This window comes from Pagrus major, chromosome 8 (assembly GCF_040436345.1).
Source record: "Pagrus major chromosome 8, Pma_NU_1.0".
Classification (NCBI taxonomy): domain Eukaryota; kingdom Metazoa; phylum Chordata; class Actinopteri; order Spariformes; family Sparidae; genus Pagrus; species Pagrus major.
In genome coordinates, this window is record NC_133222.1 from 4025367 (window position 1) to 4039598 (window position 14232).

General features: G+C 46.0%; 1 protein-coding gene across 3 annotated transcripts in view; it reads right to left on the minus strand.

The window, feature by feature from the left end:
• Positions 1-14232, minus strand: part of mob2a (MOB kinase activator 2a) — a 61515-nt gene that overhangs the window by 30360 nt on the left and 16923 nt on the right. Inside the window, exon 1 of one of the 3 annotated variants that reach the window (XM_073471948.1) lies at positions 5674-5869. The exons of 1 other annotated variant lie outside the window; for it this stretch is intronic. In XM_073471948.1, coding sequence (XP_073328049.1) covers positions 5674-5711 — 38 coding nt within the window. In that variant the 5' untranslated portion in view covers positions 5712-5869. Of the gene's footprint in view, positions 1-2505; positions 2856-5673; positions 5870-14232 lie in introns of those variants that run through there. One more of the 3 variants, XM_073471947.1, reaches the window with a different exon arrangement.

The window sequence follows — 14232 nt, forward strand, 5'->3', positions numbered from 1 at the left end:
TACCAACTGATCCGCTGAGAGCAAACACAGTCACGCTCAGGCTTTTGTCATGTGCTGGAGCCTCCAGGTCTGAATGTGCCTGCTTTCCAACAACATGTCGACAACAATACATCATTTGGGTACAGAAACACTGGAGCTCATAACTGAGCTGAAAATTTGATTTTTTTTCAGTTTCATGCTGCCATTGTGTATAAAGAAATGATGAAACTTTGACCCAGGATTCAACTTCAACTGTGGTAGATGCCTCAGGACTGTCAGGAGGCCCTGGAAAATTGATCTACTGAGTTTGAGTATGTGTGAGAGAACTCATTCACATGTGTCAATGTCCATACAGTCTGTAGAGAACACAGCGGGAGGATGCTAAAATAACTTTTAATGGTGTCACAAGGCATGGGATATGACATTAAAACATGTTTAAATACTATTTTATTGCCAAAGAGTCTTTTCAAGGTCAAAAGGTATCAGTACATGCAGGAATATTGCATTTTTCTGAATGTTTTCCTTATTAACCAGAGTCTCCAGGAAGTCACTTTGCCTCGTGTAGAAATATTCTGGCACTTAACCCCTTCATAAAACCACAGAGTTATGTTTTTACATTGTTTTTCGTAAGTATGAAACAAGACAAAGATATAGCGAGTCAGGATATTCGTTAGCCGTCCTGTGCGTCCACTCTCAATGCTAAGCTAAGCTAACTGGCATGACATGAGAGTGGTTTTATTTATCTTTTCATTTAACTCTTGGCAAGAAAGTGAAACGGCATATTTCCAGAAAATCCTTCAAATGAATGTCAAATCCTCCCTTGAACTGGGTGTTATAATAATAATCTGATATTTTTTTTTTGGATAGTATTCATTGTTAAACTGAGGTGTTATTCTATCATATTCCTGCTATTTTAGACCTGGTTGGCTCAACCATCAAGTCTTTGCTCCTCTGAGAAATGAAGGTCAATTTCAACTTATTTTATTTTACGTCATGCGCCAGGAGACTTTTCAATCACTCCATACTTTAGAACAGGATGATCAACATTAGTCTCGACACTGCTGGCAGGCAGTTCCCACTCCAACACAATGCTACTGTTGAAAGCCGAAACACCGGCGGAGCCCAGGGGACGGAGGGCTGGCCGGGACCGAGGTCAACGAGGACCTGTTTGGATGGGTGTGCCTCCGAAAAAACACACATCAATCAAGCCATAACATCATCGCCGGGCCGGCTGATTGGCTGACGGAGACGCCGAGGGAGAGGAAATGCTAAAAATAGACGTGACGGCCCATTTTGGCTTAATGAGCCCGTGAGACATCGGTGCAGGTCCAGGACCCGCCCCTGCCTTCATCATGACTGGGGGAGAAGGGAACATAAGTACTCCTGGCACAAACCCTGCCTTCACAAGGCTTCTGTGTGTATTTAACCAAGACCTACAGTATATAACACATGTGCAGCCTCACAGATACATGACACACACATAAATGGCAGGCTGTTATTCATACTAAGAGAAGCAGTGAAGTGTAAACAAAGTTCTGAATCACAGCGAGGCCTAATCTAATCCAGCTGTGCTGTGTGTGTCTGCGCTAAAGCTACAATTTTACACTCACCATCAAAACGCTCCTTAGAGAACCAGTAAGTTATATTTAGACTTTATACAGCAGTTAAGGCAGGCTCAGCCTGGCTAACCCCACAACCACAAAAGAGGGGAGCCAGATCCTGCTACGACTGCCAGAGAGCCTAACCTAAATCATCTATCCGTTCTCTCAAGCACAATAACCAGCTATACCAGTGCCAGATTTGAAATACAACGGCAAAGATCTCTCTAACACATGATATCTGTGTGGGGTGACTACACTGACAATTCAGGTGCTTACATCCAGCAAAAAGAGCAAAGTCTGATAAGTCGATGCTCTGCAAACAACAAAAAAAGGAAAAGAAAACAGATCCCTGCCCCTCTGTACACAGGGAACACAGTGTCCAGACAAACAGAGCTGCAAAGCCAAAGGGGCACACAGGAGGACGAGAGGAAAAGTTGGGCAAGCCTCACCGACTAGCTGACATCTGGCCTCGTGCCATTTCATTCCAGCTAACTTCTCAACAAACCTTGTAACCAGCGACGTCTAACACTCCTCGGCTATAGGGGCTGGCTATGTGCCATCGCTGTCCCTCTGTCCTCGACTCCCTCCTCCTTCTCCTCCTCTTCCTCGTCCTCCTCCTCCCCTCCCACAAGTCAAGAATACGCCGTGTGTCTGACTACAGCAGAATCTCTGCCTGCTACAGCAGCACTGTCCTCAAATGTCTCCTACAAAACCGCAGCAGCATAACAGAGAGGGTGAATGGGACGGAGAGGGAGGAGGGGGGGAGGAGAGGTGAGATGGAGAAGTTGATGAAGGTCTGAAAATGTTAATGTTAAGTTGAGCAATGATAAAAAAGTCAGGTAGGATGTCAACAAACAACAACAGTAAAGAGGACAGAAAGGTCACGAAAAGACAAAAAAACAGTTAAAGTGACTTGGTTAACTACCGATAGAAGAAGCAGTCGCAGCACACTAGAACCCCCATCCAGCCGGCGGTGAGGCAGCAGAGCCGGGGTGACGAGGCTCCGACCCGCAGCACCCTTTCCTCCCTTTCACCTCCCCAGTCTCCGGTCCTGTCTCCTGGCTACAGGTGCAGCAGCTCCAGCATAGCACCTTGTGTAATCATGCAGCTATCGAAACAGTCTGACTTTATCGCAGGACGGACGGACGGACGGATGCACGCAGGCAAGGCCGTTCAGGGACTCAGCCAAAACAAAAATAAATAAATAAAAATCATTCACAAAACCAGACACTTCTCTGAGCATGCTTCCCTTTCTCTCTCCTGTCCAACTACTGCAACTGCCTGCCTCACTTTCACACTCTTCCTCGCTCTCTCTCTCTCTCCCTCCCTCTCCCTCCCTCTCTCTCTCTCTCTCTCTCCCTCGTTCACTTGCTGGCTCCCACTTGAAAGGCGGGAAGATTAGCTTGGCAAACAGAGTCCCATAAACAAACTGCTGACTGCTGGACAGCACAGGGTGGACTGCAGGGAAGAGAGAGAGATGGACACAGAGACAGCAAGAGAGAGAGCGAGAGAGAGAGAGAGAGAGAGGGGAAACAATCCCTGGGAGGCAGAAATCTCAGCCATCTGTATACAACCTAAACAAAGGCTATAAACATCCCACCTCACCAAACACAGACTGTTGGACTGTAAATCTCAGTCAAAGTCGACTCCTGTCAGAACTCAGGATAGTTAATCAGTGCAGCGGGCTGACAGCCTCTTCACGCGTCTGCACGGTAAGTGATATGTGACCAGGTTACGACAGCAGATGGCTAATTGTCAACTCGAAAGTAAACACTGACGAGGCGAATAAACACGCAGCCGAGGGGCGCGCGGTGTTTTCGGGCACGTATGCAGTAACTCTTCATTCACATAAAATGATGCAGCAGTACGGGATGGGAGGGGCTAGCACAGAGACAAGCCCCCAGGAAGCGAGCCAATCACTGCAGAGCGCTGGCTGTTCCGGCGTGAGGCAAATAAGGTGAAGGACAGACTGAATCATGGGCCTCGTTACATTGCCCTTTTTCTAATCACTTCCTTCTTTACGCTTCAAAACACACGTGCAGGAACAGCCGTGAGGACTGCAGCGGTCAGGTGGAGCAGTGACGCTGCGATCGAAGCAAACACGGGACTAACCGACCGTGACGAAGGCAGACACTGAATGCTGACGCTCAATGTCGAACTCTCCGTTCAGAGGAAAACAAACGACTGCGGCAAGACAAAGGCTGGAGAGACGACGGAGGCAGAGGTGACAGTCACCTTCAGAAGATGGCGGTTGTGTGGCAGCCGCACAAGGGGGAACAGTTCTGCTCTTATTCTGTCAGCGACTTATCAAAGAGCTCCTGAACAGGGAGATGGATTTATAACAGTAGAGGCCAGAGCTGGTGGATATAACCACCTAACACTGCTGCACGACACCGCACATCCTTCCTCCGCCGCTTCTTTCTGCTCCTGAGATAAAAGATGACAAAGACGAACTGCAGCAGCAAAGCAAAGCTGTTTCACATCTCATGACGTCATCCCTCCTCCTCCTCCTCCTCCTCCTCCTCTCTGGAGGCCAGTCACCAGGAGCTGCATCTAACAGGCCTCCCCTTGCACTGTTTAATTACCTCATCCCTCTCACCTGCACGCACACACAAACACACACACAGATGTGAGTGCAGCACGTGATCTCACACAATGATCTCGGGGGGGGGGGGGGGGGGGGGGGGGGGGGGGGGGGGGGGGGGGACAGCAACACACACTTTTTGTCCACACTTCCTAAGTGAAAACAGAATCGGAGGTATACAGCGATAAGCATCGTTATCACGTTTTTTCGTGCCGTGTGATGAAGCGAGTGTTTTGGCGCTCATTAGCTCTCCTTTGTGTTTCGGTACCTAAAAGTCAGGATGTGGGTTTTGTGTGTGAGTCAAGTACAGCGGAAGGCCAGATGCCTTATTACAAGGAGAAAGAGGAAGAGGAGTGGCGGTGGAAAAGTGTAAGAAGTGAAACTGGCTTTAAATTAACTGTCACTTTCAACAATACGAACGAGCTCTTGTGGGTCCCTTTTGCGTGCCGTTGTGTGCGTTGTGTGTGTGCTTCCTCAAACTTTTGAGCCTTATCATTAAATCCAGACAAACAACAAAAAGCGAGACATCCGCTCTGACTGAATGCAAAAAAACAAAAAAAACAGCTAGCTTGGTCAGCGGACGTTATGGAGACAAAGAAAGAATTTTTCTTATAAACTTGTGACTTGCAGAGATAACACAATGAAGAGGGGGGGGGGGGGTGAGTGGGACCGAACCACTGGGCAGCAGGGAGGGAGGGTGGGGGGGGGAAAGACCCGACTCGTGACCGGGTTTAGAAACGCCAGGATGTGAATAGAGGGCCGATGCAATCATGTCAAGGGGGAAAGTGGGTTAGGATGGGGGGGGAGAGGAAAGACACACATACTGCTGCACTCATACAAAGTTGCTAGGTGATGGGGGGCGGCGAGAGGGGGCACTTCTGTGGAGGGGAAGGAGAGCGAGAGTGAGATAAAGAGGGAGGGAAAGGAGAGATCATTTTGCTCTTTTGAGACAAAAGACAGAGAGCCCACCCCTCCTTAAAGCGAGACGGACAGGTTTCTCCTGCTCGCTACACGTGGGCGCCACATTGGTGAAGTCAGGGGACCCTGGCATCATTATACACGTCCGGAGGGATTTTAAAATCGCACATATCTACGATTATAAAACAAACTGTATGATGCAAGTTCAATTTACACAGCAGTGATTTCACATTAGCTGCAGCATGTCATCCTCCTCCACAACAAAGACTTCAGCGGTGTCATTGCAGCATGTGTGTGTGTGTGTGTGTGTGCACAATAATGCAATACAATGATACAAAGTCTCCTTTTGGCATTTATTAAAGAGTTATTGTGGGATGGTAAAGACAAACATTAAAGTGCAATAAAGACACTATGAAGTGAGTGTGAGCACCACTGTGGAAATATCACACAGAGAAAGTGAACTGATTTATGAGCTCGGCATGTAACACAACGTGCTGCCCTCCTCCACCTCCTCCTCCACCTCCACCTCTCCATATGGACAACACATTACTACAGTAAGTCACCGCAGCTCACATTACACCAGCCTCTTACCTATTTAGCGTATAGGACCCGTTCCTCTTAAACCTCATCCTGGACGACAGGAAGCGGATAAAGAAATCCAGAATTGACGGCGTTTTTCAGCTTTCTGTCGCACCCCGAAAGAAACAAACGGCACCGTGTCTTTCTTTCTGTCTGTCTGTGTGTGTCTGTCTGTGTGTGTGGAGCTGCAGAGCAAACACAACCGCGGAACAATACGGAGTTGCTCCTTGCGGTCCCTCTCTCACTCCTCCAACACCTTTTTCCTCTTTCTATCGCTTCTTCCCGGTCCTCCTCCTCCTCCTCCTCCTCCTCTTCCTCCTCCTCCTCCCCTGGTCCCCTTTGGTTTCCGTGGGGCAGGGTTAACGAGTCCTCAGGCTGCAGGCGTTTCGATTCAAACCAAGAAAAACAGCTCGTATCGGTGACATGCGTGCGCTCCGGAGTTGCGAGAGAAGAATTGAGTGATTTTTACAGGGAGTCTGGTGGAGGCTTTGTGTCCACGCAGCCCCGCGCTGACGCAAACATCCGCGTTTTTACTCCCCACTCCCAAAAAAAACACCCAGATGAAACTTAAAGCTTTTCGGTCAACACGTCCACATCTACATCCCCTCTTCCTGCTCGGTTCGGCGGCATAAAACCAGAACTAAAAGCGACGCTTGCGTACAAAAAAAACACATTAGAAACACAGTTACAAGCCGCCCCTTTATGAAAAATGGTTATCGATGCGCGCCAGCTTCCTTCTCGCCATTCACGCTCCTCACGAGGTTCTCGTGTTTCAACAGCGTTTCCTATCTGAGGAGCTATATATAAATAAATATATAAATATACACACGTTTATATTCTTCCATATGCCCAACACAAACCAGACTCCCCCAGCCCAACGCGGCTCCTGTCACCGCCCGGAGGGTGAGACAGATTTGAGGCTAAGAATAGGGCTGAGGAGCCAGTAATGCCATTTAAATCCAAAGTCCTCCAAGTGTGTGTGTGTGTGTGTGTGTGTGTCTATCTCATGGACACACACACTCTTTACATTTCATGATACAGGAAGCTGCCTGAACTCCAGGAAGAGGATTGATTGATAATTCATGAGCACATATATCACTGGATTAAATTATTATTAGAGGATGTGATGAATAAGGAAAGACATGATGACTTTCTGGGATTTAAACTTTTCATGATTGTGCAGCTGGTTGTTGACGGGAAATGCAACAATTAATCGATTAATCAATTAGTCAAACAAATCAGCCAACTATTCCGATCATCGATTAAGTGTTTCAGTCGGCTTTCAAGCTAAAATGACAGACATTTGCAGGTTCCAGCTGCTTAAAGGGGCACTTTGTAGTTTTTGGAGAAGATACTCAAAGTCTGAATTATATTATTTACAATATTAATGATGCAATAATACAAACTCAGAATAAACAAGCTGTCCTCAAAGGAAAGTAAGGTTCCCAGAACACCGTTTGAAGCTAAATGGTGGCAGGGTCCGCCACATATAAACAAAGTAAAACAGTATGAAATTGTGTTGTGTGTGTTTAGTTAGTTAATTCAGTCATGAAAGTAAACAGAGTTTGTTTAGTAAGCTTGGTTTGGCATAAAAAAATATCAGTCAACGAAATTTCTTCCCCAAAACTACATACTGCACCTTTAAATGTGAGGATTAGCTGCTTTTCTTTGTCATTTGTGATGGTAAATTAAAGAGTCTTTGGGTTTTGGACTGTTTTTCACATTTTATAGAGCAGATGATTAGCTGTAAATATAATCAGCAGAGTAATCAACAATGAAAATAATCATTGTTTGCCTTGTAATGATGATAAAACTGGAGGTCTACCTCACTCAATCTGCCACTTCTGCACCAAACGAACTCTTGACCCAACACCAGGTGCTGCTGTGAGGACAATGACCAAGTGACCAATAACAATGGACCATAATCACTGGCCTGCTAGTGAGTAACATCCGTGTTATGCAGCATTTTCAGCATCAGCATCCTCTCCAACAAACAGCGAGAACTCACAATGAAATTAGCTGCAGCCAGGAATGTTAAAATGTGGAGGAAAATGACAGGCAGGTTAACTCAAAGTGACTCTGAGCAGACACAGAGGTGACACTGGAACGGCTTTACGATGACAAAGTGCGATCTTTATCGCCGCACCCAGCAACGGCCTCGAGTGTGTATGCGTGCCCTCGGGGGGAAGCAAAGCCCGCTTCTCCAGCTGGGTGTGTGTGTACACTAGACACAGCTAAGGTGAGGCACAATCTCTTGTTTTGTCAAGTCTGGATTTGTGGATTAAAAAAAAAAAAAAAAAAAAAAAGTTGGTACACTGGAGCTGGAGAAGAGGAAAGATGGATGGATGGGGGAGACGGGGAGAGTGGGGATATGTTGAGCAGAGGGCCAGACCACAACGAGTGATAAAATGGAAAGACCAGATGTGATTTTCTTACAGAGTGAGCATTGAGAAGGGGAGGAAGACGTGCAACCAGGGTCCAACACTGGATTTTAAACCCAGAATAATAGTTTATGGTTACATGTAATGTGTTTTAGTAGCTTGAACTTGTCAAGACAACCCCAAAAATACGTTTTTATTAAGCTATTTGCAAGAGATTCGTAGACACGGAGCTTCAAAACTATATATCCATGATCATAACGAGAAATTAATTAAAGGACAAGTACAGCTCATCTGAGGGCAACTACTAAAAAAGTCTCTAATAATAAAATAAAATGTTTCATTAACTTTTGTGTGCTTGGGTCTTGAGGGATTGAAGCAGGGAGAAGCACGAAAATGATGAATCCAGACAAGCGGTAAATTTAAGATTACATCATGAGAGTGCGGTACAGTGTCTCAGTGTGTGCGTTTCCTCTACTCCTGCAAAAAAGCACTCAGGGTTGGTTTCAATGGCTCCGAGCTCGTTTATTACAGTAAGAGCAACCTGGCACTAGAACTGCTGATCAATCGCACCACCACCGCCGCCGCTGCTGCTGCTGCTGCTCATTCAGTCGCTGCAGAGTTACACAACAGCCACTGGAGGAAGAGGAGGAAGAGGAGGAGGAGGAGGAGGAGGAGGACTGACAGAAGATGAGACGACTCTGGAGGGACCGAAAAGAGTAAAAAAAACAAAAAACAAGGGAGGACGGTGGAAGGAAAAAGAGGGTGAACAAACACTGCAGAGCACAGAGGCACAATTAGCCGGAGCTTTATTGATGCAGTTCAAAACAACCCCCCCCTTCTCCCTTCCTCCTATTCACTCTCAATCCATTCCTCCTTCCTGCACTTATTCATCGCCTGCACCTTAAATGCCCCCTGATTTTATTGCTCCTTTCGCAGCCCCTTCATTAAGCTAATTTGAGCTTTTCTTGCTTCTTTCGCAATCCTCATCACGAGCCCCTCTTTTCTCCCCTTCTGTCCCTCCAGTTCAATCCCTCCCCTGCATTCCTCTTCCTGCTGCATGTTGTGCAAGACTGATGTGAACTTTAAAGCGCCTGTCCGTGCATACTAATGGGAGTGAAAAGATGCCAGTCAATGCAAAGGAAGGAGCTGCAGATCTTCTCTGCAGGTGTGGATACACAGGACACAATAAAAAACACACATATACTGTTTCTCTGCTTCATTCACAGCAACAGGAAAGCTTCCAGAAAACAGTCCTCGCTGCGGCCGTGGTGTAACACTGGCCCCTCCACTCCTACATAGGCTTTCCAGGAATACATTGCACAGAGGCAAACGCTGGACCGCAGTGCACAAACACACACAAATGGACACACACACACACACACACTCACACACTCACTGTGGCTCCAGCATGCATGAGAGCAGCGCTTTAGAGAGACCGTGTCGCTGCAAGATCCCCGGCACAGAGGTGATACTGACAGAAAGCACACACACGCACACACACACGCCTGCTGCGATGCCAAAAAAAGATGAATCTTATAAAACCATGTGTGTATTACGCAATTTAATGTACACAAGGTCTCGCTGCCAAGAACCTAGAACATACTGTGTCTCTCTCACACACTCTAAATATGTTTCGACACACACAAACAAACACACACACACTGAGCACAGTTAGAGGTATATGTGTGCTGGGGCCGGGCCAGGGGCAGCAGTATGAAAGGGCCTATATATACGACCAGGCTGGACGACGCCAGGAGCCGGTCGGGCCGTCTGCGTGTCCGTCCTTCACACACAGCCCGGCCTATATTAAGGGGACACTAGTATAGCTCACCTTTAATAGTTACCTCAGTGAGTCTATGTCTCTGTCTGTCCTTTAAGTCGTCCTATAGGCCTCGGTTTCACGTCCGACCATCTACCAGCACTGAGCCCAGGGAGCTTCCACTAACACTCCCTCAGTATGTCGGAGCTAATGAAAGCCTAAGTGTGAAATAATGTGCAAAAACAGTGATGGTGACATTTTCTCAAGTGTCTCCCAGATGCCCCCCCCCAAAAGGCAAATGTTATGTCTGGGGTGTTTCTGGTCTCTGCACCCAATCAGTATTATCTTTCCATATCTCCACTGCCTTCAAATTCCAGGAAATGAAATGCAACCTTACCCACGCGCTGATCACTGCTCAGGCATGTAGAGAATGTGAAGTTCAGCGCCACAATTGGAAAACCATCTATCTTGTAAAAGACTGAGTATCACTTTTTTTTTAAATTTCCCATAGATATGATGACAACACTGTGTGATGGCAGCGATGAGTGGAAACACTAAAGGTCGCGTCCTTTAGAGTCGCAACAATCAGTTGATTAATGGATTAGTTAATCATCTAAAATGGAAGGATCGTATGTCTATCTGTCCATTGATTTGCTCAACAGCTGTTCATCTGAACAAATACAAATGGTGGGTGTATTGCTGAGGACCCATGAAGGGCAGTATCGATAGTGAAGTAGTTTGGGTGAGTGCGTCTCACGAAAGCTGCACACAAGTAACGTCTCCCCGCAAACTCGTGGAGCCTCTGCAGCTCCAGATCCATAGTTTAAGACCTACACATCACCAAACAAGGTTTAGGGTTAACCTTCTTTCTCAACGGTGGTCGTTAAATCTAATGAGGCATCAGCTATTTTGAGTTTTAATGTTACCGTTTTAATAATCCTAAGCAGTGGTTAGCCTACGTTCAGGCAATTGAATGTCATATTGGGGCGGCTGTGGCAAGAGCAGATCGTCCACTAATAAGAGGGTCGTGGTTCGATCCCCGGCCCGTACAGTCTACTCGTCAACATTTCCTCGGGCAAGATACTTAACCCCGAAACGCTCCTCCACTGGCGTGTGAATGTTGTGTCGAAATGGTTATTGCTCCTGATGAGCAGGTGGCGCCTCACATGGTAGCCTCGGTCATCAGTGTATACAGTAAATGTGTGTGTGAATGGGTGAAGGCAGATGTGTGTTGTAAAAATGCAGTCTGTTTACCATTTAAGAAAGAAGCAGAACTAACAATTATGGTTATTTATTGGTTATTAAAAAAACTGGTGCCACATGCGTACGTCTAAAACTGCGAGTCGTCTCTGGTTGTGCAGGTCAGCTGGAAAATTAACTTTTAGCCTTCTATGATTGTTAACTGAATATCTGCAGACTTTGGGAAATTGTAATGTTCCCTTTTCACCATTTTCTGACATAGTACAGAACAAACGATAATGAAAACAAATCACATTTTTGCATTTTAAAAGCCTGGAGGGAGTTTACACTCTAGATTTTAAAAAAGGTGGCCATTTTATAGGCTAACTGGAGCATTTTTAGACTTAAGGTTTGATTATATTAAGTCCAGAAAAATAACTGTTCATTATCTCCGCACTAAGACTGTGCAACACTATTCAGACTTTCATGTGTGAAAATGTGTCTAATTTTGTCTCTCTGCTTCTCAAACCAAATATAACAACCTTAAAAGAGAAAACCATCGTTGTTTGAACTGCTCATCACTCCGCGCTCTGCTTTGTTTTCATGGCTCACACACCAAAGTGGAAGCACTGATCTGAGAAGCTGCTGAGGATGGTGGGACTATGACGCCACCTACTGTTAGCAAGAAATAACGCAGCGCTCATGTGGAAAGAGCAGACGATCGTCTCCACTCTCTCACTCTTTCTCTGGGGCTCGCTGTGCTAAGTGACTTGTGCTGACGGCTGAGGAGCAGCGATGAGAGAAAGGCAGCAGGCCGGCCCGGCAGAGAACCTGCAGGCTGAAGGTGTGTGCGCTCACTGATGTCCTGTTGACTGGTATGCAGCAGTCTGGTATTGTTGGCATGTGAATAAAGGCTTTGCACCAGCGATGGAAGGGAGGAGGTGAGGATAGGAGATTAAAAAAAAAAGAAGAAGACAGAAAAAGACAAGGGATGGTGATGGTGATGGAAGGTGAAGGAAAGCAGCGCTGATGCCACAGTGACATCTGGTATTGCTGGTATGTGAACAGACATTGAACAGAGGGATACGAGGTAGAAGCGAGGCCTGCTGTTGGCTCTGTGAGCGTTGATTGGATCCCACGCTAAGATTTTAAGAACATCTTTAAAAGCTTCGGGGCTTTTTTTCTCTTCAGTGAAGAAAATAAATCCAGGCGAGCGGTTTCAGACCTCAAGGCGAGAATATGGGATAAAGACACTGAACCACCAATAGATCATGATCTGGCTTGAGCTGGTTTTTGGAAAGAAAAGTAATTACCCCTAACCTTTACTTGAAAATGTAAAAATATCCTCAAAGGAAAGATAAAAAAGCACGCCTCAGCACAGAGAAGAACAGCACTATTGATGTGTGTTTGCCTCTGGCTGCTGGTCGACTGGTATTGCTGGTTTAGTACTGTAGCTGCTTGATATGGTCATGTGATACGGGACTGGAAAGAACGGACAGAGCCCGGTGCACACTGGGAAGGCCTGCAAGCCACGATTATGCAACAAGATCTGATTTCATGCTCATTGGATCTCTCTCTCTCTCTTCTCCTCCCTGATCCTTCTTCCTTCTTCCTCTTCTCCCGAACTCTTTCTACTTTTATCTACATTTATCTTTGCGCATCTCTTTTACTTTTGATTTGCTTCCTGTCTCGTCACACAGAGCTGAGTGCACACCAGCCTCTCTTAGAAACAAGAGAACTCAAGTGACCCGCGTAAATCAATATGATTGACCAAACAAAGTTACCCAACTGCTGACAGGTAAGCATTTTCTTTTGCCTCCTGCCCACTGGGCGGTCATGTGAAGTGGACAGGTGCTGCCCTCTTGTGGTGAAACGACAGCACATCCAGAGGCTGTTTTTAAAGCAATCCATCAATCCTATCTAAAGTCAAGCTAGTAATGTTGGTTTTGAGGGTTGTGGCACACATATAACTGCATGTATTTCAGACAAAGAGGATGGTGAAATCCTGGGCTGTTGCTGTAGTATTACCAGCCCAGAGACTGATGAAAGAGTGAAAAAAAAAAGAAAAAAGGAAAGAGCCTGGCAGAGCTTGACAAACCAGATTAGCTAAGGAGCGTCTACAAGCTGTTAGGGCAGCCACATAATAACTAACCACAAGAGGGAGGTAAAAAAGAAACACGGGTCCTCTTTCAGCCTCCATCACACGGTTACAAACACATCAGGATGTTCAAGAACATCTGGGACGTCTCAATAACATTCAAGGTCATTTTCATTTCAATAATAAGGATCAACAAAAAAGAGGCTTTTCTTCCCGGGGTCCATCCCTTATTTGGTGATTTCACAGACTTAATTTATTCATTGTTTAAATTGTTGACAAATTAATGCAGATCTGAGGTGTATTAATAGATCTGGTGGCATTTATATAAGTAGCTTTATTATTTTTGACAGAAGTAGTTTCACAGCTCTTCTGCAGAGCTGTTCTTCTTTTTTTCCCCTTGAGAAATACATAGACTTGACACTGACAACTGACAATCCGCAAATGACCTTGAGGATGCAGATAAGAGCGCACAGCTTCAGTCACAGTGACCAAAACATCCTTAAATGGAGCTTTCTGCAAAATGACAGAAGCAAGACAAAAAAAAACAAAAAAAAAAACATTAACATGACCCATCCTGATCCGCATTACCAAACACTGAGCTGTGAGCTGAGCCTGACAGCGGCGGGCTGAGAGTGACTTAGATCCAAATCCAAACGACAGGGAAATGTGCGATGACGCTCGGTTTAATGTATTCAAATCTCCACACTCGTGATTGTGTGAACGCGCTACAGAAAGCGTGCGTTGATCTCAGCGGCTCTGAGCTGAAAAGGCTTTAGCCAGGTAGTTAATCACCACACTGGAAAGAAACAGTTCCTTAGTTTAATGCATACACACACACAAACACACACTTCCTGTAGTGTGCGCTCCACAGCTGCCCGTGGTTATGTAACAGCTGGTATGTGTAGTGGTGTGTGTGTGTGTGTGTGTGGAAGTGTACATTATCCAGTCTCTGCACAGGCTTTGAAGAGAGCAGTGACCTCTAACCACCTTTGACCGCAGCTGCTCACCTTTCAGCTGTTAGAGTTAGATAACTGTAATATCCCAGCTTCAGTGGAGTCTCACTGCGATATACGGCCAGAGGAAGTAATATGGCGAGGTCAACAGCTCAGAGCAAAAGTCAGAAGAAGCTAAATTAAGAATTTATGCATTTTATT